The following is a 27742-nucleotide window of genomic DNA, read 5'->3' on the forward strand; positions in this document are numbered from 1 at the left end:
TGATATTATTTTCAACATGCTGAATTTATGCACTCACAATGTACAGAACACACAAAAAAAAAAAAAGATAAATATGTTTCACACAGTGAGACATGTTGGGAAATCTGACTAATATCAACGTTTTTTTTTTATTAGCTGACTGTATCTCTTGTTAAGCCATCATATGACACAAAATAAATAAATCTCAACATCATCAGATTAATGGACTGAATTTAAGCACTTCCCTTACCTTAAAAAAATAAATATGTGAAATCATTATCTTAACAAATTAAGTTTACAATAAACTCAATCACTCTCTTTACAACCTGTGTACTTTGATACAGCATTTTATGTACAATTAGTAAATATATCTCTATATAGCTGCAATAATGTAGCCCTCTCCGATTTTTTTTAATCTGATGTTTTCTGGAGGAAAAAAAAAAAAAAAAAAAAAAAAGGGGAGAGGGCTACATTATTGCAGCTAATCTCTATACAGAGAGAAAATCTTTCTTGAAAGCCCTTTTGAATATGATTTTCAATCACGTGAGTATGATTATAAAATAAAACATTCTCAAGAAGCTTCAGCCTCTGTAACTTCCACTTTTACTTTAACAAGTTCTTCAGTTACACTTTCTTGAGATGGTCCCTCAGTATTTGTGTCTTTCATTTCTTCTTCTGCATCTGGTACTTCCTGTTTAACAATGGAATCTGGTACTTCCTGTTTAACAATGGAAGGATTGCACACAGTTTCCTCAACACTTGAGCTTTGCTGAGTCTCTGGAGCACTTTCCTCCTCAGCTGGTTCCTCTACTTTCACTTTCGGTTTGACAATCATGTTCTCCTGGTACTGAATCACCGTATCAGCCGGAATCTGCCCCAGTTCTTTTTTGATCTGCATGATGAGAGGATTATTCTCTGCCGTCTTTGGTGTAGGAGTTGGTGTTGTTTCTATGATGCTGCCCTAAAACAAAAAAGATACCTCCGTATGATTGGACAAATACATCACTTATTTATTACAGTGTACATGGAACTACTGTATTACAATATAATTAAGCCACAAAATAAGTGAATTCATACCTCTTTTTCATCTTCATAACACACAGGATGGTATGTCTAAAAGGAAATAAAATATATTTTAATTAATTTAAATCATACTTTTTTATGTTTAATACATGCATGTATTTTTTTTTTTCTTTTTAAATATTGCAACAATAACATCAAAGGTAAGAGAAAGAACTTTATTCGGTAGTAACCAATATTTGCCCCCCAAATCAAACTTTGACGGAGAAATATTTTATTATGCTCTTAAACAGGGGGATATATGCTGACTTCAAGCACTGAATATTTTTATAAGCAATGACGTCATACATTTGTAATGATGCCACAAAAATGACGTAAATTTAAAATTTCCATGATTTCTACAGAAAAATGTATATGTTACGTCGATATTTTAAGTACAAGTCACCAAGCGCAGATCTGATCAGGATCAATATTTTGATATAATGAGAACGATAATATCAATGAAATATGTAAATATTGTTCCTGAGCAAACTTGCGCTCTATAAATTTTAAAGCTAAAATTGTTGAAATTTTGTCCATTTTGTCCTCTTTCTCAAAAATGATATAAAATTGGACTATTTTGTGACGTCATAAAAACAAAAATTGTCAATAAACTACTTTGAAACTTTAATATGTTCTGTTAATTTATATTTCTCATACAATTTATAGAATTCAGCACATTTCAAGAATTTTTCAAAATTTGACTTTTGTGGGGGCAAAGATATGCAATATACCGCATATACCGGTAGTTCTTTTCCTATGAAAAACATGTGCATTTGCCCCCCAATGATAAGCATCGGAAACCAATACAATGTACAGAAGACTACAGTACAAGGCGCCCGTTTATACTGACCTTCCCCTCTGATCTGATTGCGTCCTTGAGATGCCATTCCTCTTCCTCTTCATCCCAATACTGGTCGAATGGGTCACCACAAATATCACACACCTGGACAAATCAAAAACATGTATATGTTAACTTTTTATTTCTATCGTACTCAAGATATGCAAGTCTTCTAGTCACAAAGAAAAAATTAAATCCAAAATTCTTCAAATCTTCTGTACTTTACTAGGATGACAAAGCTGTAGACTGGCAGCATAAAAAATCTACATGCACTTCATGTTTAGGAAAAATTCATAGTTTTGACTTATTTGTCACCTTAAAACAATCTTTTATACCTTTTCACCTAAATATAAAAATATGTTATAATAATAAAATATGAGAAATTTCTGTTTTGTATTGGCAATTGTAAGAAACATCATTAACTTGTATATGGACATATGTGAATATAAATAGAGGAAGAAAAGATTAGCTATGAATACAGCAAAACTCGTTTAGTACGAACACAGATTGTGAATTCACGGATATAGCGAAGTTATCTTGGATCCCCAGCTATATAAATTTAACGAATTCCTTATACCGATATAACGAATTATGGATATAGCGAAGTAATTTCATAGGTCCCTGTGACTTCATTATAATGGAGTTTTACTGTATATCTAGATCATGTAAGCATTACCACATTCCAACATTTAAGCATTTCAATATTTTGACATCAGTTTTAACTAAATTTGAAGTCCTACAAACTCCATACATCTACTTACGTTTTCTCCATCGGAAGCTGCTGGACATCTGAGGATGTCATCATTTTCTGGGATGTTGATTTTGACAGCAGTAGTTTCAGGAACTGTCCCTGGTTTACTCTGCTCAAACACACTGCTCTTACCTAAATATTACCAAAAACATATTTATTATGTAAAGTAATCGCTTCTTTTAGTACATGTAATTCCTTTAAATATATTTTGCCTTTACATCAAAATCTCATTTTCTAACAAAATTATACAGAATGGAAAACAAGATAAAATTTTATAGAGAAGAATGCATAGAACTTACCCTTATCTTCAGATTCATCAATTTCCTCATAATCAATCCATTCCTACAAAGTAAACAAATTTATTGCTTAATAATTCTAATTAAATCTTCATGAGACAAAGACCTAAAATTTTTAGCCTTTCATGTAATTTGCCAATGAAAGCAGCTGTTTAGATATTCTAAGTATGGAAACTAAATTTTGTCTCAAATATTAATGGAATAATAGTTGCATCTTAGTCTTATTATGCTTAACTTTGCACTCTCAATGTATCTGTAAAAACCTTATCGAAAATAACAGTTTCCTATTTTTAACACCTGTGTACATGTAGTTTCTCCATTTTCTAAAATCATCATTAGTCTATTAAGGGCACACTTACGTCCAATGTGTAAAACCACTTCCTGTGTAATAATATGCGAGCTCCATCCTTTTCTCGCTGATTCTGACGGAAATGCCAGTCCAGGTGCTCTCGGTACTTTTCTGTCTGACTTGATGTGAAGCGCATTCCACAAGAAGTACACTGTATCCCACTGTACATTCTTTGAAACACTCCTTTGTATTGTCTGTATTGAAATAGAAAATACCAAGGCATTATATTTCAAATTTAAAATGACAAAAATATATGCACACAAATTCTTTCATGCATCTGCTTTATATATCATTGGAAAGTAAAACTTGCCTTGACATTCTGTATATGACTAAATTTTCGCGACACCTTATTTTCGCGAGATAATCATTGAATCTTGATAAGCGAAACAAAATTTTCACGAATTGTGGTTATTGCTCTACATAACACTAAGTAATACTAATATAAGTGAGAATTCAATTTTTGCAAGCACACTGTCTAGCGTAAATACGCGAAAATAAAGTCCTCATGGATAATAAGTGATTTACAGTAATACAAGAACTCAGATGTAAGAAAATCTCAGTTATCTTCCCCATCCCTCAAAACATTTTCTTATATGGGTAAAAAGAAACTTTTAATAATTTTTCAATTGATAACTTTATTACCTATGGACTTCCTTATCAGCATACATAGAACTTAGTTTTTCAGACTGTCTGTCTTAAGGTCTAGATTTTACTGCATGTACAGCATACACTGAACTTACTTTTTCAGGCTATCTGTCTTTAGGTCTAGAAGATCAGGAACAACATCAATCTTGTCTTTCTTAATTTCCTGAAAATTTAAACAAAATTTAGTGCAGGTCATGACACAAGGTATGTGAAATTCTACTAATGCTGAGTAATTTAATTTTATATTGACCACTGTTATTTACTTACAGGAATGACTGGCTCTTTCTTTACTTTGCTGGGTTCAGCTGAAGACTCCGGTTTTACCTCTGGTTTGGATATTATTCCAGTTTCTAAAAGTTTCTGGAATAATGACCCAATGTCAAATGGGGCTGAAGTTGCTACTGTTAAAGAGAAATAATAACAGGTACATGTATATGCATTACCGGGTAATTTACATTATTATAAAGAGAACAAACACTTAGATGTTTTAAATGAAATTACACAGATAACCACTACCTGAAATCTCTAAACACTGGTCTCGGATAATTAAGATATAATATTTACCCGGTGCTGGAGGAATAATGCCTGGAATCTGAGAGGACTGATTACTGGTCAGGCTGACATCCGCAACAGGTGTGCCTAATAAAACAAGGATAGATAAATGTACAACCATAGACATAGCTGCTTATTTGGGTCTTCACAAAAATGTGGTATGGGTTTTGTCATTTACTTCAATACACTATGATGTGAATACATGGTTTTAATAAGAAAATAACAGCTGTACTTACTTATTATTGGGCCTGCACCAATTTGGGTGTTGGGTACCGTAGACATTGACTGCATAGACATCACAGGAGTGGGCTGCATCATGGGGAATCCCTGATTGGGCATCATCGGGTTTGGACCAGGACCCATCATGCTATGGGGAGGTTGATTGGGCATCATGCTATTTGGCGGCTGCATCATGGGATTTTCCATTGGCTGATTTGGTCTTTGCATTGGTGGTCCATCCATCACTGGTGGTCTTGGGCCCCCTATATGTCCAGGTCCTGTTTTAATAAATGAACCATTAAATCAGTGACATTTTTAAATTCAATATGTATTTCAAAAGGCATCAACGAGAAAATGGCATGAAAAATAATTACCCATAGGTCTGTTGGGTCCTCGATTCATCATGGGCCCCTCTGGTTGGTAGCTACCAGGTCCTGGAGGTCTCATTCTAGGACCTTGCATTCCATTGGGACCATGAGGGCCAAAACCAACATTATTAACAGGCATCATTAACTGTGGATCCTCTATAGGGTCTAAGATTTTCACATCAGGCGAATTCCCCTTCAGCTGAATCTCAACTTGTCTATTTCCCACCACTATTGTTTTGGGAGGCCCATCAAATTTCACCTCATACCACTTTCCATCAAATATCACTTCATGAGCTGGGCCACCAAAGGCAATATTGTGTGGTCTTGTGCCAATACGGATTTTAACAGCTCTGTCCAAAGGTACAGTATGCGGAATGTTATTGACAATCATAACCCTCGGTGGTCCATCAAAGCGAATGCCATGTGGCACACCATTGATCATCACACAAGGAATTTTTCTATCTAATTTCAATTCACACAGTTTTCCATCTATCAGAATTTGTCGAGGTGGTGGTTCAAATCGAAGTTCACAGCGATTTCCAGCAATAAACACAAATCTAGGTGGACCACCAAATACTCCCAGTTCTTTATTATCTAAGAGAATCATACCATCTCTTCCATCAATTCTGATAGTATGTTCTTTATCTTTGATTGAGATTATCTTTGGTGGAGCATCCAGCCTTAGTTCATGTAAACACCCATCAATCCAGAGCTGTCTTGCTGCACCATGATAGAATACTTTGAAATTTCTTCCAGTACAGTCTGCCTGTAGTTTAACTTCCCTAACATAATCTCCAAATGTATACACTTTCTGGCCATCTACAAGAATACAACGCTGATTTGGATCAGCAAATATTTCGATCTGACCTTTACCAAATCTAACCTTTCTTGGGGGAGCACCAACTTTAATATGGAAAGGTTTTCCATCAATCACAAACTCTTCAGTGTCATCAGTTCCTGGAAAATTGCTTAGATTAGCCCATCTGGAGTCTTTCATAGGAGGTAACTGCCTCATTGGTGGTCTAGGTTTGTTCATAAAGTCTGGAGGTGGTCTGTTGTCAAAATCCCTATCATCCATATCATGCTGTGGTGGTGGTGGGCCTCTTGGTCCATGAAACATTCCACGACCCCTAAAGTTTCCTCTAGGTCCACCCCTGTTACCTCTTTCCCACCCTCCATGCCATCCACCTCTTGGAGGAAATCTGTCATCCTTTCTTCGATTGTCCATATCATATGGAGGGTAATCCTCATCCATGGGGCCTCTGTCATCTCTAAATACCGGAGAGTTGCGTCCCCTACCACCTCTACCTCTATGTCCCATTCCTCTTCTAGGACCACGATTACTATAGTCTTGAAAAGGTCGACCCCTGTCAGGTCTGCTATCAATATCATCCTGTCTAAAATCTGGTGGTCCCCTTTCTCCTGGGTGACCTCTACCGTCATAATTCCACATCTCTCTGTCGTAGTCTCTCTCTGGAGGTCCCTGCCAGTCAGAGGGAGGAAATCGCTCCTCATCCTTCACTGGCCTCCCCATCCTTTGTGGTGGTCCAGCCATATCCCTACCAATTCCTCTATCGACATCCATTGGCGGTCTCCTGTCATCAGGGGGGCCATCAAACACTTCTCTGTGGTGGGGTCCATCAGGATGACCAGGTCTGTCTCTATTGAATGGTGGAAAACGGTCTCTAGAATCACTATCATAGTCACTCCTTGGAGACCTGAATTCTCTTTCATCCATGTTTAATTCTCGAGCAGCTGGTCTGCGACTTTCTTGCCATTTTTCAGGGCCAATGGACGCCTCTTTATCCATTGGTGGCTTTTCATTACTAGGAGTGGGCCTTGGTGGGGTGGGAACTCTAACACTTGGAACTGATCGCCAATCCTTAGGGGGCCCAGGCTGAAAATCAGAGTCTCTTTCATTTAATTCTCCTTTCAATTTTTCTCGTTCCTGTTGAATTTTTTGTAATATATCCAAACGAGATAAGTCCTTTAGAAGTTCTTGTTGCCTTTCAAATGTAAGCTCCCCTGACTTTCTACGTTTCTCAATCTGTTCTAAAATGGTTTCCCTGTTTTCCAATGAGAGAGCATTTGGAATATCGACATTTTTTGAGGAATCACCCACATTTCTCAGATCAAGGTCCCCTTTCTGACTGCGGAAGTCAGTGTCTTTTCTGTGATCCATGTCTAGAGGACTTCTATGATCTGTGTCCCTCCTCTCACGCTCAATCTCGTAGGAAAACTCCCCTGGATGGTCATGCCTGTACTGAGCCCATCCCTTCTTAGCACCATTCTTTGGCTTTCTCTGATCTACATCCATCAGACTCCTGTAGTCTTGATCCTCACTACCAAACAATGCACTGCAGAAAATAAAGAATTTAGGACTTAGGTTACTCACAAAAAAACAAAATAATGTGCTTTTATAAAAATTCAAATCTACATTAATGAAAATGTGACAAATATCACAACACATTCAAGCAAAGGGCAAATTCTAAAGAAATATAATTGTAAACTGAAGTTTAGAAAAAAAAATATGAAAAAAATTGTGGAGAATGTGTAATAATTACTGTATATGTTTAATCATACACATTAATATAAAATTGTAAATAAACATCAAAACAAAAAGTAAATATTTATGTATATATCATTCAGAAAAGTAAAATTCAACGTTTTAGTTCTTAGGAAATAAAAAATACAAACTTTCTGAATAAAAATTGCAAGTCTGAATTCATAAACAAATTACTTACGTGAAACTACAAGTAGCAACAAAGGAGCACAAAAAGACTTTATTATAAGTTATTCGTCAAGATCTTTTTTTCTCTATTTATCAATTGAATAAATTTTACACGATGTTAATAGCATGTTGTACCAATTAATGTGCAGACATATACCTCAGTTCATTGTCCAATTTTGGCTGGTCCTCCAATCGGGGCTTTTTACTTGGTCCCTCCTCCTCGGTGTCACCCTTGTCTGCACTCTCGGCTATCTCACCAAGGTCACGTTTTGAGTTTCCCTTCACTAATTTCTGATCTTTACCCCTTGTCTTAAGCTCACGTTCATCCAAATCATCTTTACCTTCTGCTATGACCTCTTTTTTAGGAATTTTGTACCCTGAGTCAAAGAATCCCTGTTTCTTATCAGTGTCCATTTTTTCCTCTGATTCTGTAGGTTCGGGAGTTGTCTCAATCTTAATTTCCTCCTTTATCTTCTCAGTTTTCTTTGGAGACTTTTTCTCCTTCGGTGAAGACTTCTTTCTGGACACAGGTGACCTAGATCTCTCCTTCAGAGATGGTGATTTTTCTTTGTCCCGTCTTGAATGGTTGGAATCCCTGCTATCAGAGTCTTCCTCTGGTCTACTTCTAGATCTCTCTTTTTGCTTGGAATCTTTTTTCCTGTCTTCTGCTTTCTTTGCATCTAAATCCCCCTGAGACTTTCTTTTTGCATCCTCCTCCCTGCTCTTTGAGTCTCTGTTCATTCCTCTTTCATGCCTTGGACTAATTTTCCTTGAGGATCTGGAGTCTTTGGAGTGCTCCTTTGAATCTCTACTTCTAGCACTTTCTCCACTTCTTCTTTCTTTACTTTTAGAGTCTCTTGACCTAGACTTATGAGAATCATTTTCACTTTTATGCTTCACTTCACTTTCATTATCCTTGGCTCTTCTTTCAAGTTCACTCCGTAACGTTCCTTTATCTGAGGAATGCCTTTGACTCCCAACAGACTTTTCCTTATCAAAATTATCACTAGGTTGAGATACAGGTGGCTGCACTCTGTCATTAATGTCCTCATTGTTTGAATTTTCACTGGTGAATGTTTGAGTTGGTGGTGCTAGACTAGAAGGTGTGGGGAATGTCATGGTGGAGGTAGGTGGCATCCCGGGGGGAGGCTGGCTTATCACCGGGGGAGGGAATAATCCAGGGGGCGGTTGAGACAGCATCATTCCGGGATTAGGTATCATGGGCATCATATGAGGAGGAGGCATGCCCGGGAAGGGCATTATCATGGGATTAGGACCTGGCAGACCAGGCATGGGATTTGTAGGGACTTGTGAGATGGCTGGTTGAGCTGATGCAGCACTAACTGTGGGAGGTTTGTTTTGAAGTCTGGGATCTCGGACACGTGGATCACGAACAGTCCTAGGATCTCGACTAGACATTGTGGGTCCACGTTTTTGCACATTGGGCAATGATGGAGTAATGGACGGTGTTTCACTTAACAAGGTCTCTTCATGTTTCAAGACCTAAAAAATCACAGATTAGTCCAATTTACACTCTACCAAGTTAACTTGTTTCATTCTCTTTGAACTTAAATTTTAATAAAATACTTGATCTTAAATGATACCCTCCAAAGCTCTGATAGTCACTGTACAAAATATCTGAATTTCTTAGCATAACAAAGAACTGTAGTTTTAATTATACTCTCAGAGTTTGTATTTTTTAATGAACAAAGAGGATCTATTTAGATTAAATTATTTTATATCTTTCAAATACTTGAGAGCAATTCTTATCACCTTAGGATGAGATTGTTTCTGCATTGCTTCCTCTAGCTCTCGGAGTTCCATTTCCAGCTTTTGTTGCTGGATTTTCACAAGCTCGGCTTTTTTGGCTATTAATTGTTGTCTCATCAGGGTTTCTTCATCCACTTCCGGATCAGCAGGGAGTTCTGGGACAATGTCCTCCTCCTTCTGTAGTAATGATTAGGGTATAACATTAATTAGTAATAATTACCTGGTAGTATCACATTCTGATTTATTGTTATTTTGAATTTTAATCTTTTCATTTGTCTACCAATAAAAAGTTTTTGGAATAATCCACTTCATAATTATAAGACAAAATTGCCATTTCTAAAAAATAGATTCACAAATGAAGAAAAAACTTGCTCAGTATGATGAAGTGAACATTATAACTTTGAGTTATCTGAATAAACTTATACTGCTTCTAAGGAGTAAATGGAGATTTTTGAAACTATAAAAACTCTCTTCTGCAAGATAGATAACAATGGCAATGAACATAATGTGAGCTGATATTTCAAAACCTTATAATTTACATTTGAAATATTTAAAGGTAGTTGTTGTTTTTTTTTTTTTTTAAATTTAACAAGTTTATAAAATGACTGAATTTCATTCAGTATAAAAAGAGAGCATTTAAGTGAAAGAAACATATAGGATATACTGAGCCAGGATCTTCTTTCATAAATGCATGCTTATTATTGAATCACTTATTGCCCTTTGTAAATTATTACTGCCATGATTTTTTTCAAATTAAAATTGGCCTAAAAACTGGCTTCTGGAAGACTTTATTTTGATTAAGCATTTTGTTTAAAACTTTGATACAAATTAAACAAACCACCAAAAATTCATTGGTGCCAAATATTAAGCCATCCCCATGCTCAACCTCATGCAGTTATACCTTTGCAATGAACTTTGGGTTGACAAATATGTTACTCTTCCCATCAGTTTCTGCAACAGCTGTAATGGGCCAAGCTGGATCCATGTGGTTTACTCGTACATCAATGGCATACAACTTTCTGTTTCTAAATATTTCATTCCATGTTTGTCGGACTTTGTACATGCATTGTCTTGTCTTTTCATCTACCTGTTGTATTAACGTAGAAAAATTCTTACTTAAAAGTTTGTGTCATATTACTTCTAATGAAGGTGTTACCTGGGAGGAGGGAGTAAATGCAATAGATCAAACAAGAATTTGAACCTGGGCCCCTGAACCACTAGTCAGGTGTTTTAGCAAGATATGGCCAAGCCAAGGGCAATCAAATTTGCCTAATTACCACATTCCTCCCTCCTCATAGCCCCCCCCCCCCCCAACAAACACCCACATCAACATAAGCTCTTCCATTGCAGGCCTTTTACCTGTCACTTCCAAGGCATGGCAATACACCAAATTAACAGAGCAGAAAAATGCAACAGAAAAGACTAGCTAGGATTTGAATCCTAGTCTTGTCTGTCACAATTTTTCTCAATGCTGTTCAGAATATCTCTTCAGAATATTTAAAATCATAATTTTAACATAGATGTTACACATGCATGCACTTTCCAAATATGTTTCATCATGCAAACAAAATTTTGTGACAAAATGAGGGAGAAAAATTATGGTTGGATTAGGAATTGATCAAGGGACCCGTCTTACTAATCATGCAGGTACTCCAACCACGGAGCTACCCAGGCAACTATCCAGTGTCCTTATCCTTTAAAAATCCTCCCCCCTTTGTCCTTGCCAAATAACTATACATGTACAGTACTAGTCTCTAGTTCTGGTTGTACTTGCTTCTAAAAGTCCAGGGGTGGTCAACAGCATCACATTGGGTGGTCAACAGCACCACATTAAGATTGGATAAAGGAAAATGTATGGGTGGACTGGGAATCAAACCTGGGACCCCATGATAACTGGTTAAAAGTTCTATATCCCCTAATCTTCCCTGGAGACAAATCTTATCAGCTACATATGGTAAAATTACCCCACCATCTATCACAACTTTAGGGAAATAAAAAGAATCAATTAGTAAATTATATTCTTTGTATACTGCAATTGTCTGATTCTTTATCTTTCCCAATGTAAAGCCATTCACACACATCAGTTTTTCCTCGGCCCAAAAATGGTGTCAATTTTTTCAAGCACTTGCCTTCTTTCTCCCTGAAGTATATTGCCTCAGAGAGACTTGGCTGTTCCAGTTTTAGATCAGTGAACAAAGTGGTGATTAGCAAAATTTTGAAAAGCTTGACATATGCATGTAGAAATCATATGGATAAGATAGAGATTTCAGTTCAAATGATTTGGTAAATGGCAACGTAATTTATCCCTTTCAAATACATCTAAAATGCATTTGGAGGGTTTAGTATACCGGTACTGTAAATGTATTATATCTAGCGTGTACGATATTTGGGGGAAATTGATTTTTAAACGAGTTAGGTTAGATTTGATTTAGCGCATTTCTCAATATTCTTATTTTATGCATATATGTGCAAGACATTTAGCGTTGTACTTGAATTAGTGGAAGTTCCTTCCTGCCAAAAGCGCTAAAAAAGAATACATCTCCAAATGTAATATGTTTACAGTAAATTTATTAAAATGCAAGCATGTGCCTTTGAACTTATATTAGATACAGAATAATAATTATAAAAAAATTATTCTAGAGGAATTTGTATGCTTGCATAGATTTAAAAGAGGACTTAAGGTCCAAGACATACCCATCCCAACCCCCTTGCCAGTTTCTTCATAAAGGTAATACAAAAATGACCTTGTAACACTTATGACAATAACACATATCTGGAGGAAATTATCTACCATAGACTTTTCCCCACCCTTTTTTTTTTTGACTTGTTCAAAATAGTTTTCATGAGTCTGGAGTTTATTGAAGTTGAAATGGATACCCCATACCTGGATTGGTTTTGACGTTGACCAGCTATTAGAGTTCATGAAAAGAAATTATGGGCGAAAACTATGCCAGAATTTAATAACTTCTTGCCAAAATTATTTTTGGTAAACAATTATGTTTATGTGAAAATATGTTTGAGCAAGTTTAGATGAAAACAGCACTTAATCTTCTTCCTTTATTTTCAGATAAAAGTTGTGCATCCGGTCAAACATGGTCATTAGGTTGACAATTAATATTTGTAAATATGTGCATGGAATATTTGATGCATGTATATTTTTCTTTCCCTTGAAATGTCATAAATTTCCAACTGAGGTGGCTGAAAGACCCCGTTACCAATTCAAACAAGAGATCTTTGCAAAACATCCATGCCCACTCTCTCCACAAATAAGTCCAAGGGACATAACTCTGTCAAAAATGGCTTGGTCATACAGTAAAACTCGGTTAGTACAAACACGGATATTGCAAATTTACGGATATAGAGAAGTTATCTTGGAACCCCAGCTATATAAATTAAATATATTTCTTATACAGATAAAACGAATTACGGATATAGCCAAGCAATTTCATAGGTCCCAGTGACTTCGTTATAACCGAGTTTTACTGTACCATAAAAAGATCTGACCTACATAACTTATTTTTATGATAAATCTGTACACTGAATTTCATTTCAGTATGTGCAACCTCTACAAAGAAAAGGAACAGAAAATGCAAAAAAATTGTATTTTTTCTACATCCAAAGGGCATAACTCTATCCAAAATGACTCAATCATACCGAATGACCTTGACCTAGATATCCTTGATAAATCTGTATACAAATTTTAATTTCATTATGTGCAACCCGAGCAAAGAAAGTGAACGAAAACTGCAAATAATTGGAATTTTTATACGTCCATGGGGCATAATGGCTAGATCCACAATGGCTAGATTGTACCCAAAGTAGAACTTGACCTAGATATTCTTATGTAAATCTGTATACCAAATTTCATTTCAATACAGTGCAACCTCTGCAAAGAAAATCAATGGAAACTTGTGGTGGACCAATTGACCGACAGAGAGCAGCAAAGCAATATGCCCTCCCTTCTTCAAAAGTGGGGGGGGGGGGCATAAACATTTACCGTTTTTCGGACTTACACAATTTATCATAAGGAGCAAAATGTTATCTTGGTCCAAGTACATCATGTATACATGCAACATATTAAGTATTATAAAGGCTGCTGTTGATATCAAAGACACAAGAAAAAATTACCAATTTTTTTCTAGGTAATGAAAAGTATAACATGCCTACAGCAAATGTGCATTTATACATATAAATTTTCTTCTATCAGTTTATAGTGAATTTTATTTTCCATGGTTTTAAAATGTATAGTGAACTTAACAAATTTAACGAATTGGGCATGCAAAGGAGGCAAAAATGTTCACTCCTGACATTTTGCTGTAAGCAAATTTTACTGAATCCTGATTTTTTTTCCACATAGTTCCTACCCTTCCAACTCATGCATTAGTCTGAGAGCCCTGAAATTTGAACAATCTAAGAGGTTAATCAATTAACTGCTAACAATACAGATGCCCACTTAGGAAGAAAAATATTCTGAAGAGGTAATTCATGTACCATTGTGTGTCATAAAGCAAATTTAATCTTTCAAAATTTAAATTGTGAAATATGTTATACATGTATATCTTTTTCAATTTTGAACATTTACACGTACTCCACTGCATCTTTTTTTTTTTTTTTTATCTTGAAGGCTTCTTGATAGACAATAGTATCTTATATGTAGTTACTTAAGACTTTTGTCTGCCTTGTTTCCTTCAAACTTTTTCGTAACATCCCTTTGACAAGAACTTGTGTATACAAAGATGCCAGGTCTTCAAGCCATAAAGGAGAACAGACATGTCAAAATTCAGACTTTAAATATCTTCATTTTTGTATACCACGTTTAAAAATAATTTGCATAATATTCATAGTACAAAATAGAATATTTTATTCTCTTCAAAATTCGCTTGTAGTTAAATAATGGGAAATTTTGACATGTCTGGGTTGTTTTATTTTACTCATATTGGGCTTGAGAATAGGTTTCTGTCAAGCTCTGTCATACTTTTTGTCCATATTTCAGAATTGAGAGATCAATTAAAGCAAAAACTAATTTAACATGGAAGAGCACACATCATTGCATTTTCCCCCCCACTGATTAAAGCAATATGAGCTGCATTTTTGAAAATTTGATTTTGCTCTTAAAATGTTATGATAAATTTGTATGTAACTTAAACCTTTATGAGCAATTAGACTGAAATAAAGCAGAAGAAATACTTTTAATAACAATCCAAAATACAGTTTTACATAAGAAATCATCATTGTACAGGAGGACAATAATGCTATTTTGATTCAATCGAAGCTTATAAATAGCTCTTCCATTGCAAATATGAACAACAGAAGTTTATTAACGTTATTTTTTCTGTCATTGAAAGTTATTTACAATTTTGCAACAAAAAATTCCGACATCATAGTTGCAGCTCATATTGCTTTAACAGGGTTAGCATATCACATTGTTTTCCATAATCCAACAATTTTTTCTACAATTAAATAATAATATACCAGTAATACATTATAAATCTCAGTCATCAAAAAGGTTCATGTTGTTTTTATTCCAACGCTCATGGCTAAGCAAGAATATTGTACTTTGAAATTCACTGTTAACCAAGGGAGAACCTTTGAAAAGCAAAACATTTAGCTTGGTAAGAAACAATTAAGAAACACAATGAACATTCACATTTTAAACATAATATACTTTTGTGATTGAGAAATTTACATACTTCCATTTTTTAACACATTTAATCCCCTAAGCAACATATTGGATTAAGAATATTTTTATTTCTTTTTCACATCAACCTTTTCAGGATGATACAATAACTGCTTGGCTGCTACCTGCTCATTGATCCTTTCATCCAATTTTCTCTGGTTTAAGCATTTTAAATCAAAAGGATATGTACATAACCCTATTACATGTTGTTCAAATTCAGGAATGGACAACAACCAAGATATCAAAATATTTACATAAAATAATTGTTCAAAAATGCTTTCTCAAAGGATCTCCCTAAATCAATTCCTGAATTTTTTTCCTTATCAAAGGAAAATTCAGCACATTTACTGGTACTTTTTAAATCAACCAACTGTGTCAATCCCGAAATTTATTAAGGGTAACACAAACAACAATGGAATTTATTTCAAGTGTAACTGGATGCTAACCTTTTCAAAAGTTGTACAGAACGTCTGTACAATATTTTGAGCAAATAAAGAAGGGTAGGATGATTTCGGGAGATTCTTGATTATAGAATCAATTAAGTACAGAGTTGGGAGCTTCTTGGATGGCTCAGCCTGAAAGTAGAAAATCAGAAAATGCTTTTCATGAACATCAAATTCATTTCAACCAGTCATGCTTCCTCGAAGATCTGCAAAATACAAATACAATAAATATATAAACATAAAATTAGTAAACTACAGATTTGCATACACATTAAACATATTCATGATTTATATTTGTACAGCATATTCCGTCAATATAAAAGTCAAGATATCAATGTCTTCTTCTCTCTCCACTTCTTTTTTCACTCTATGGAATGACGACAAGACAGTTCTATTTACACCATTATTCATCTGTTCATAAGTCCTTCAAAGCTTCCGTTCTTCTTACCCTCCTCAGACACACAGCTTCAATACTCTCCAAATTTCCAAATAATCTTATTGGTGCATAAATTTTATCTTTACATATGAATTGATCAGCAAGCAATTATTCTGAAGCATACATGCAAGTTTATGTATGAAAATGTACAATTTATAAGAGAATTAAGTATAGAAAATTGTTACTTGTGTTATGCGACGTCATATTTATCCTGAATGATTTAAACCGAATTTTGCAATTATAAAAGTTTTAATGTACTTTTTTGGGGAGATGCATCGACATGCTTAATTCTTTCAGTTAAAAGATAGCATTACCGGTAGTACCGTGTTGTTTTGAAAATTGAAGAATCACTCTTTAAAATTCTGCAAGTCGGCAGAACAGGCAATGTATTGTAGTATCAAATAAAATTCCTCCGAGATATGCAGATAAGAACTATTATCTGGCAATAGGACCAGTACAATGCATTCACGTGTACTTGTCTCTCTTTTAAGGACCTCATGAAAATTCATGACTCATAGAAGTTGCTGTTGTTATTACAGCTTCGCAAAACTCTTTTTTTTTCAAATACAATTTCTATAGATCTCTTGACCTAGGAAATTTGCTTCTCTTCTTTGGGCAAACTATTTCAAATCTCTGTAGTTTCATTGTTTTTATTGAACACTTTTTTGAATGGATTTCATACAAAAGTTTTATAGCATAAAATAAGGAAATGAATCTTGAAAAACTTTCAATTTTCTTTGAATCAGCAAATTTGACATAAAATTTTTAAAAATGCACCCCCTCTAAAAAGTGAACATAAAATCAATGAAACAACATATGATTTATTGAAAATAACTGTGATTACCCATAGTGGATGTATACCTACAACATTTCAAGTAAACTTCTATTTTGACAGCAGCTGACATTTTCAAATTTTAACACAATTTTTGAGTTATGAAAAAGCTTGCAAAGATAAGAAAATTTAGATAAAATGATTCTTTATACAATTTTTATATTATTTTAATATCAATCTAATATTGGCACCACAGTTACCATTCTTTAATTACCCAGAATATATAGAAAAAATTTATTCTTGTTTATGCTCATTCCATGATGAATGATTGAATCCTATTCATATATAAGCTTGTAACAGTAAACACTTCACTCCATCCTTTTCAAAAACCAAGTATACACTTCCATATGCTTCTCACTGCTCAGTTCACCAACAATTTGTGCCACATGTATAATTGTTATTACACGCCTTGCCCCTTGCAATGAGGGCGATGAAATATTTAATACAGGAAGCAAGTTTTTTTTTCCTTTCAGAAATGTTCAATATGGAAGGCAAACAGATATATCCTCTCATAAAAGTTTTTGTATTTATTTGTTAAACATCCCTTTTTGACTTTTGAGAATTGTTCACTCATATGGAAATGCCACCACTTGTCAGTGGAGGCTGCAAATTTAGACTTATAAAAGATTCCTCAATGCTATGGAGCAGTGAGGAATCTTTTATCAAGCTAGGACCTATCTGCAGCACAGGGCCTGAGTTTATATGGACTCATCCATAACATCTGCCCCATGTCTTGTGACTTAGGAGCACATACTCTAACCACTGCTCCACATGGGCAACTAAAAGCTTTTGTTAAGAGCTAGGCTAAATCAAGGTGCTTCCAAATCCATATTTGCAAAAGAAGTTGGCACTTGTACATTGAAACCAACAATGTATGTCTTTGCTAAATGAAAGTCAAGACAAATTCACATATTTATTGAATAGTTCATTATGTGCACATAGTTCAGTTTTCCTTACAGCAATCTCACTAGGTAACAAAATTGCCGATTACTCAGAGTATGTGTACTTGAATATTTTCCAAACCGAATTTTACTCTTTATATATCAAACAGTCTCTCTACTTTCCAAACCGAATCTGGCTTCATTACATAGCGAACAGTCTCTTTACATTTCAAACCGAATTTAGGCTCCTTATATAGCGAACAGTCTCTGTACTTTCAATATATCGAACAGTCTCTACTTTTAATGAAGATATTACATGTACAAGGATACAGGTTAGTTCAGGCTATCCAAAAAGGTTGTACAAGTTTTGCAGTTTTGCAGTGAAATAAAATGCTTCTGAGAAAGTTATTGATTTATGTTATATTTTTTTCACTTTGTTAATTACAAACTACATGTACTTCTATAAATGTATTTTAAAATTTGATGCTGCATTTTAGGTTATTATCAAGAGGTTTTAGCAAATGCAGATAACTTGGTTAATAAAAATGAGCTCTAACTCAACATAAGTCATAATCCAAATATCTTAACTTTTACATTTAACAATAAACACAGAGAAAAATCCCCCTCCCTCCTAGGCCTCCTTTAACATAATCTGCTTCCAACCTTTGTTTCCCAATTTCGACATCTCAAAACAGTCCTTTCAACAATAACTTATTAAAAGCTTCATGTACTACTAGTAGTAACCAGAAGGCCATAAATAAGCATTGTCTTGGTTGGCAGGAATTTCCTATGCATTCATTGTGCATTGTCATTATTACCCATTTTTTCATTAAAATCAGTTTTTGCCATTCACTAATGCATAAATGACATAAAATAGGACTGTAAAGATTTTTCATCCTATGGACAAGATCCATAGTACTCCATACTAAAATACATTAAGGGATTTTTAAAATGGTACATATTTATTTGGTTCATTTACGTGGTTAATACACTTAATTTTCCTGCTGTCACGTTTTTCGGTGATTTTCGATTTCTTAAACTTTTGATATTTTATACTGACCAGTGAAATTTCCAGAGTATAACCAGCCTTGTTTTTAAATTTTTTTTTTTTTTTTTTTTTACACCGAGTGCTGTTTTATTCAATTGTCTGTTCAACAGAAAGACAACACAATACGTTAAAAAAAATTCTCGATGAATTGAAATACATCTTCTGCATAGACAAAATCATATCAATAACTCTAAAGTTAAATCTTTACTGTTTTCATTAAGTCCTTAAAATCTAGCACATTTCTAAACAAATATGTTTAAACACATCTTAAATTCATGTGTTAGCATGTTAAGTAAGGATTCATGAAGGGAGTAAAAAAAAATTGCAACTTCCTACAGCAGAAAATTTGATATTTGAAAAATCATTAGGAGTTATTCATATGAATTGTTATGCAGAATGTTTTCAATATTCTGGAACTTCCTGGTGTTTCTAATCTGATTTTAACACTTCCTCTTCCACCACCATACCGAGTCAGAATTAAATGTATAATACCAATTTAAACTAGAATTTTTTTTCAAGAGACCATGACAGATGAATTGATAATGAAATTAAAATGATCAGACTTTGCATATCAGATGTTGTACAAATGGAACAAATTTTCTCAATATCCAAGATGGACCCCCACAAGATTTAACAATGCTTGCTTTGTTCCATTGCATGTCACAACAAACAATGCCAAATACTTGTAGAAAGCATTAATGAAAACAAAGAATATTTATTTCATGAGTACAACAACAAATGAAACTGTGTCTACAATATACAGATTGATTAAATCTTGTTCTACATCCTGTTCAAGAATTTTTCACTTGTACACGGTAGAGGCAGGTGTTACAGTACGCAAGTGTTCTTAAAATAATGAAATGTAGTTCCTCATAATACATAGTACTTTAAAAGAAGACAGACAACTTCTATTGTAAAAATTTAATTTCTTAAAACAATTAACAATTAAACATTTGCAAATGATGACTGATTTGTACATGTATGGGTTGTTTGCTCAATCCTCAATTGATTTATTTTTTAATCATGTAAATGAGGTAGATATGTAGAGATAAAGTGTTGAACTTTAAATAATTATTAATATATAAACAAAAGGCTGAACTTTGATAAGAAAGAATGTTATTAATTAACTTGAAATCATTGGTAAACAATCCATATGGTACACCTACAGTCACATGACACGTTATTTCCGGATAATGACGTTTAAGAAATTTGGAAAATCCATTCCAAAAAATTAGGCCTATTTATCTTTAAAATTAATTTAAAATACTGATGAAATTGAATTCAGGAAGAAAAATATCAATTAAATAAACCTGTTGTAAATGCGTTTCTATGACTTTTACGATTTCTGGCGCATACTGCTCGTTGTCCTCAGCCAGCATGGTCAGCATGTTGATCAGAGGTTTGCTGTTTGCAGATAGGTCTTCCAACGAAGATTGGTATTCTTGGATAACCTCTTCTTCCATTGTACCAGCTTAGTTCACTTTGTTAACTTCCAAATACGTTCATTATCTCAGTACCAGCTAGTTGTGAATCTACCCTCTGTCTTTCAAAATGTCTCCTTCCTCGCTGACCTAGTTTTGCATCTAAGGTTGTCAGAACAAACATTTTTTGATTGGTTAAAACTTTGTGCAGTTAACCAATAAACGTGCCTAATACATTTAGAGCAATTTTAACAAAGTAGTCCATGTTTATCTTCAATTTTTGATGGAAATTTTTACGTATCTATACATTTGTCTTAATGACTCTTCTCTTAAAATCAATTTAGCAAATGTTTAGTACTTCTTGAAATAAGTTTTGCAATTAAAAAAAAGAAGGGAAAAAATAGTATTCAGGCGCAGAACTAACTTCCGGTTTTGTAATATTAAAACCAATACGATATATCCGGAATAATCATAGGTACTCAATATAAGTAAGCTCGATTGCTGTTGAACAATGATTGCTGAACTTTTGAAATTTTATTTTGAGTTCATTGTGATTTAATCAATGTATTTATACTGACTTATAATCTTATTTATCATATCTGTCTGCCAGTAGGTGTGTAGCAAATGATGATGATGCTGATCAGATGATGTGAAGTACCACTGAGCACTGCTGAGTAAGGGTATGTTGTCAAGTTGTAACTCTACTAGCGATACACATCTAATATATAACACAACAATTTACATTTTATTAACATTCAAATTTATCAAATTTTCTAAATAGACAAATCTAACGTTACTCCATTTAACAGCTGTTTAATATCCTTTAATTTCATCATGATAAACACTGGTCCAGTACAATCACTTGATCTAGCCTAGCTATCTTGCAAGATTTATATATATAGTTTTTCTACTATTAAACTTTCAGAATAGGTCAGTGAATCTTTTTATTTCACTTGATACATATATAAGGAATGTAGCCTAGCTATCTTGCTAGATTCGGCTACATATATAGATATTTTGTTAAATATATTTATTATTTATGCTATTATATATCTAGAAGTGAAAAAGAACATTAATTTGATACATTAATAATCTTCCAAAACGGCAAATTGACAGTAATTAAAGAAGGACAACCCATTACTGATTAGTAACTTGATTAAGTGCTAATCATTAAACAAAGAAGAAGACGTGGTGCATCCTTTAGAGTCTCAAGCACGTGTCATATGGGGTGGTGACTATGAAGAGTTAATTACGAGACGGCATATTTATATTAAACGTATAACGTTAGTCATTAATTATACATGCATCTACATTACCATAGGAAATACAGAGCTGTCTTCGGTAAGGTGTCAATTATTTTGAGCCGACCTGTCAGGGCCGAAGTGTCAACCAACACGGGCCGAGGCTGAGAAGTCTACCATATAAAATGTCCGAGAGGAGAAAAATGTGATGGACCATTGGGATTCAAATTCCCTGAATCTCTAGTCAGTTCAGCTATTTTGCCACAGGTGATTGAACCTTTTTGACTGTCTGATTTCTCTCTTGTATTCTCTCTGAAGATTTGGACGGGGTTCCATCCAATGCATGCAATGTTGGGCGAAAGATTTCTCCATGTTTTTAAACCCTTCAGCTCAAAATATTACTAACTGTGTGTCCCTAACATATATTCTCGCTGTTTCCACTGCAAAACTTTCAATTTAACAACATTAATACCCTGAAATTGAGGCCATTGAATATTTCACCTATCTATTTTCCCAATTTAGTTTGCAAGATATATACCTGTACTATAATTCAGTTCAACGCGTTTAATTGTGCAGATGCTAACTACGAGGGTACTGTGAAATCACAAATTTTCATGGTGGGTAATTTTCGTTGTTTTCAAGGTGTGAAGAGACCCACAAATTCATGTCCATCACGAAATGTAAAATGAGACATACATAACTACTCAATAATTCTACATCCACCAAATCAAATCCCCAAGAACCAAGAGTTTTTCTTCAAACCACAAAAATTTGACCCCATGAAAATATGTGATTTTACAGTACTTCTGATCATAGATGAAAAAGGAATTTATTACTACAAGGTATATATCTTTTTTGGCAATTAAGGTAAGAACTTCGAGAAATTAAGCTCTCAGGCCGTCAATCTCAATCCATTTTTAGACCAGCGAGCTACAGATCTGCAGCTAAAACATACCGCTATATAAGTAAAACATGGAGAACAGTCAAATGTTAAATGTAGACGTGTATTACAAGAACAATATCCACATAAACACTTTGAGCTATGACACTTCATAATGCCATAGCTAATAAATTAATATTTTTGATAAAATCAGAAAGGTAACCCTAAAACTTTTGTCCTGCCGTACTTTATTTTTTTGGCAGTGTTAACAGTGATAGAGAATGTGCTCTTTTAATTAAATTTTGCATGTCACAGGTGAATATGGAGGACTTCAAGTATTTGTTTAAAGTTGTGTTGATTGGTGAAGCAGGAGTTGGGAAGACATGTTTAGTCAGAAGATTTACCCAGGTATGTAACTTCAGTATAAGCAGGGACTGATCTGTCTAAGGAGGGGTATGTTTTGCAATTGTAAATGGGGCCAATATTGACCCTACATGGGGCAGTGGAAAATTCCTGCATTAAGATGCATAATTCTATATATCAGTTTTTAATATTTTGATGTATGATGTTTGCGTGGTTAATAAAAAAAGAAAAAAATGTTATATGCTTTCAAAATGCTACTCCTCCTAGAGTTTTGGTCTGATTTCAATATAATTTGAAAAATAGAAATTTCTGTAAAATTCTTTTTAAAGGCATCTTTTCCACAATCAAAGAAATCAGAGATCATTATTCTATCTATTGCTGTTGCAAAGTTTCAAGTCCACTTGCTTCTTTTCTCTTCCTTTGTTATAAGTACATCCTTACATGTACCAGTAGAGCTACATTCTTGACAGAGACTTCTGGTTTCTCTACCTCAGAATTAATAGGAGGCAAACTGCATAATGATTATACAGTTAAACTGTAAAACATATGTGATTTCAGTATAAGCCAGTGATGGGTGGGGGTGTAAAGTGGCAATAGTCTGAAATACTCAGGTGACTTTTGTGATCCATGGTCTCCTTGCTTTTCTAGTCTACATATTCACCTGAGCAACTCTTAACCATTGCAATCTGCAACCAGAAGAAAAGAATTGGAAGAAAAAGTAATTTGCTATTTTATGAAGGTAAAAATATTGAGAAATAAATCTTTGAAAGTAATTTTTTTCCCCTAGGGTTTATTTCCACCTGGACAGGGCGCTACCATTGGTGTGGACTTCATGATAAAAACTGTGGAAATTAATGGCGAGAAAATTAAGGTATATGTTTGATTCAATTGATAATCCAGCAAGATTTATTACAAGGGAAATTATAGAAATGTGTTTTCAGATGAAACAAACTTCAAATATCACAAAGATAACTACTATAAAAGTATATTCATATTTTATAAGTATTTACAATTTTGTTCACCTCATATTTGTCACTTTGTATATTATGCATGTATTAATCGTGTTAATTTGTATTATGTTATCAATGTTCATGACTGTATGGATTATACATGTAACATGGTAATTGTCAATAAAGTGAATTGAATTAAGTATAATAAATAAGATTAGGAACATAGATTTTAAATTTTTCAACAATCAAAGTTTGTCAAAAATCCTAATATGTGATAAAATGTAATATAAATTTATAATGGATATATAAAAAATAAAATTGTGATCATCATAGAAAGTCTGCACTTTGTTAATAATTAAGATAATTGTACAGTATCATTAAAAAAAAAAAGAAATCAAAAAATATAAATCAATCTGAGCAACCATTTTTTGATTGGTATCACTTGTTCTTAATAAATTCCATTGGGAATCATTGAAACTCTTCCTCAGCTTCAGATCTGGGATACGGCCGGCCAAGAACGGTTCCGCTCCATCACACAGAGTTACTACCACTCAGCTAACGCTCTTATCCTGGTGTATGATGTCTGTAGTCAACTCTCCTTTGATAATATTCCTCACTGGATTCATGAAATTGAGAAGTATGCCAACACCAAAGTCTTCAGCTACCTTGTTGGTAAGTCTAATGGTAAACATACTTCCAAGGAAATTTTGAGACAAAAGAGTATAAATACTGGTGCATCTTGTACATCTAACAGTAACATTGAATTACAGGAAATAAGATTGATCAAATTAATAGAAGAGAGATTCCTTCATATATTGGAGAACAATTTGCCAAACGTTATGAGATGAAATTCATAGAGACTTCTGCCAAAGAAGCAGAGAATGTGGATGCATTGTTTTATGACATTGCCACGGAATTAACAAAGCAGGCCCATCAGCAGGCTCTGGAGTCGGATAAGAGTGTCAATTTTAAGGCTCACAACACTTCTACTATCTCAAGCTGCTCAACTTGTCTTAAATTTTAGTAGGGATGGGTATCGCCAAAAATTTCGTATCGCGATATATCACAATTTTTTCCCACAATATCACGATAATATCATATTTTTAAAAGCAGTTTTTACAGTAATTTTATATAGAAAGTCATTATTTTTCTAAAAAATATGCTAGAAAAACAAAATTTTACTCTCTTGAAATTTTTATGTATATAAAATCAATTACGTTTGGACGGTAAGATGCCATTCCTTTCACTTTTTACAACATTTTTTATACTTTCTGTAATTGTAATTTGAAAGATTGAACAAATAAATGTATAATTTCTGGACTTTATGATAAGTACCTAAAGACCGTATCACGATACGTATCACGCAACAGAAAATCGCGATATACCGGTATACCAATAAAATCGCACATCCCTAAATTTTAGTCTCTACAGGTATGGAATATACATGTTTTAATGGAGGTGTTTTTAGAAAAAGAAATTCTAGTTCAATTTATTACCACTCTGTCAAAGTATTTTGTTGAAAAAAATTTTTTAAATTGACTTGAATATTTCTTTTTTGAAAGAGAAAATTGTTTTACAATACTTTTACTAGATTTAATGAGGAAGAATTATTATCATTCATCACTATTGTTATACCTTTAAAATTTTGTTCCTATGCAACTCTATATGAAAAAAAAATCTAACATTTCTAATGTTTTACTGAGCGAGCATAAAAAAATAAAAGTTTGACTGCTGAGTGAGATGTTGGACCTGTTGATGAGATGTTAGATCACTTACGTCACACAATTGGCGGAGCTTAATTTAATTTGCATTCATTGCTGTTTAGCTGTGAGAGACATTATGTTTAAATCATGGAAGACAGTGCAAGATACATGTATGTCAAAATAAATATTAAAATGAAAGGTATAACAAAACATTTCTTGACTGTATTCTTGGGCAAAATGTGTTTTGTTGACCTTCAAACCAAACTGTCTGCCTTCGGCCTAACGGCCATAGGCAGACAGTTTAGTTCTTAGGTCCAACAAAACGCCTGTTGCTCTCGAACTCATCAATAAATGTATGTTTTTCAAATCAATTTTTTAAAACACATGTATAATGTGCTTGTATTTTTTTTTTAATAAGGTATTAAGTAATTTTATTATATCCTTAATTGATGAAAAGGTTATTTATCTGTAATGAATTATAGTGCAGATTTTACAACAAGAGTTCTTCTTGATGTTTTCTATTTTGAAAGTACAAGTATATTATATAAGAAAACTTTTGCAGTGCAAAAGAGAGTGAGTCTTAAGGTTGAGTGGCAAATGCCGAGTTCTCTGTTGAAAGAGGCCTCCACATGATTATGTAATAGGATGTCATTTTTGAAACAAACCATAATTTACTTTTATGGAACTTTTAATTTGTTTTTTGCTTTCTTACAGTTCTAATATTTCCATATTGTTGTACAGTGTTGTTAAAATGTGCCATGCTTTATACGGAAGTGATGTATTGATGACAATTACCGGGTATCTGTTTTTTCTATCAATACAAGCATTTATATTGAATGTTGGGCTGCGGAATGTTGACATAGTATACTTTGGGCTTTGAAATTCACTTTTTTGTCAAATACAATTCTTAACAATTTATTTGAATTTTGAATTGATGTTTATTCATGGTATTATTTTTTTTTTCAATATTTCTTTTATGAATAACAAAATTTCAATTGAAATTAAGTTAGTGAATCTTTTAAAAGAAGTATATGCTTAAAAAAAATAAAAGCACATTGTATGAAGTCAATATATAAATTGTAAATCAAATTGTTCATTTCCCGATCAGTCATTCCTGATGAAACAGTTGATTTACCAGTAACCCCACTCACCCTTCTTTCTGTTGGTACAGTTTATTTTTCTTTTGTTTGCATTGATATAAGAGTTATCTTATTTTTAAAACTCTAGTCAACACTGTTTAGTGTATTTTTTGAATTTTCAGTTTTTCATTGTTTTCCTCTCAGCTTTATACACCAATAGATTTATTTTCATACTACTAGTGCCAATTTTATTTTCTTCCTGAGCATTGCTTATATGTGTTTTTTATTATGGTATAATGATCTTTTTCAGTTGTTTGAATAATCAATTTTATTCATTAGGTCATATTGCATACAATTATATGGAATAAGCACTATTGAAAAAAGAAATGTAAACCAGAGATTTTTTTTAATCAGTGCTTTTGCATTCTTTACTCTTTAAATTTAATCTAGCATTATCAGACAACACAATATTTTATTTTTTTCAAAATACCTTTTTTGTGCACTACATTTAAAAAAAGTCATTAGCAATTGTTAATTTTTTCTCATGTAGCACAATATTTGCATGCTGGTAAGACGTATTTAAAACACTTTCAAAATAGTGCTTATATTGGTCTTGGATTATGTGTTGCAGATATAAAAATGCCAAACATTAAGCTTTGTATACGAAACCGCTTATAGCATTAAAACCCTGCTGTAAGCACACGTATTGTATAAGGAAATCCATTGCATTCAACTTTTGTTTGACAGTTTTGTACAAGTGGTGCTTTTGCATCAAGTTATTAAGAATACTCAACATTTCCATTGTTTTGTCTTTTTGCTGAGTACTTTGTAATAAATTTTCTGATTGAGGTCCATTTGTTTTCATTAGCTCCTCTGGTCAGAGACCAAAAAAGGTGCCTTGTGGCAACGTACTTTGAAAAAATTACGCACTTCAAAAAAAATTCAAAGTGCGTTAAAATTGGGACAAAATCAACGCGCCTTGAAAAAAATTTCAAAGTGCGTCAGATCTGGGACAACATTAGCGCACTTTGTAATTAAGATTAATCTATTTAAATAACTGTAAAAATAAAGGCCATCATCTTGCACATGAATTAGAACAATTTTATACATCTAAAAACTTATCAAATGTAACTATAAAAAGACCGTTATGTTGTGTTGGAAATTAATTTTAATCAGAATACAAACTTGGACTCCATTTTGTTGCATTTCCCGTACCCCTAAGGGTCAT

At 33.6% G+C, this 27742-nt stretch overlaps 2 protein-coding genes across 2 annotated transcripts; one reads left to right on the top strand and one right to left on the bottom strand.

Moving 5' to 3' along the window:
* Positions 1 to 469: 469 nt before the first annotated feature.
* Positions 470 to 20452, bottom strand: LOC134233926 (pre-mRNA cleavage complex 2 protein Pcf11-like). The gene is made up of 16 exons (XM_062715984.1): positions 20188 to 20452; positions 15684 to 15812; positions 10462 to 10647; positions 9564 to 9737; positions 7948 to 9293; positions 5066 to 7416; positions 4709 to 4969; positions 4485 to 4559; positions 4188 to 4321; positions 4016 to 4083; positions 3286 to 3469; positions 2930 to 2972; positions 2641 to 2762; positions 1892 to 1984; positions 1057 to 1092; positions 470 to 940 (listed from the first exon to the last, which is right to left on the bottom strand). The coding sequence occupies exons 1-16, from the start codon at positions 20338 to 20340 to the stop codon at positions 551 to 553; spliced, it is 5745 nt and encodes a 1914-aa protein (XP_062571968.1). The 5' UTR covers positions 20341 to 20452; the 3' UTR covers positions 470 to 550.
* Positions 20453 to 20894: 442 nt separating this feature from the next.
* Positions 20895 to 27363, top strand: LOC134233931 (ras-related protein Rab-30-like). Its single transcript, XM_062715992.1, has 6 exons — positions 20895 to 20978; positions 22735 to 22827; positions 23570 to 23653; positions 24221 to 24404; positions 24503 to 24765; positions 25164 to 27363. The coding sequence occupies exons 2-5, from the start codon at positions 22741 to 22743 to the stop codon at positions 24754 to 24756; spliced, it is 609 nt and encodes a 202-aa protein (XP_062571976.1). The 5' UTR covers positions 20895 to 20978; positions 22735 to 22740; the 3' UTR covers positions 24757 to 24765; positions 25164 to 27363.
* Positions 27364 to 27742: the final 379 nt, after the last annotated feature.

Source organism: Saccostrea cucullata, unplaced genomic scaffold, assembly GCF_032062105.1.
Source record: "Saccostrea cucullata isolate Sc308-1 unplaced genomic scaffold, CSIRO_AGI_Scuc_v1 ctg226, whole genome shotgun sequence".
Lineage (NCBI taxonomy): Eukaryota > Metazoa > Mollusca > Bivalvia > Ostreida > Ostreidae > Saccostrea > Saccostrea cuccullata.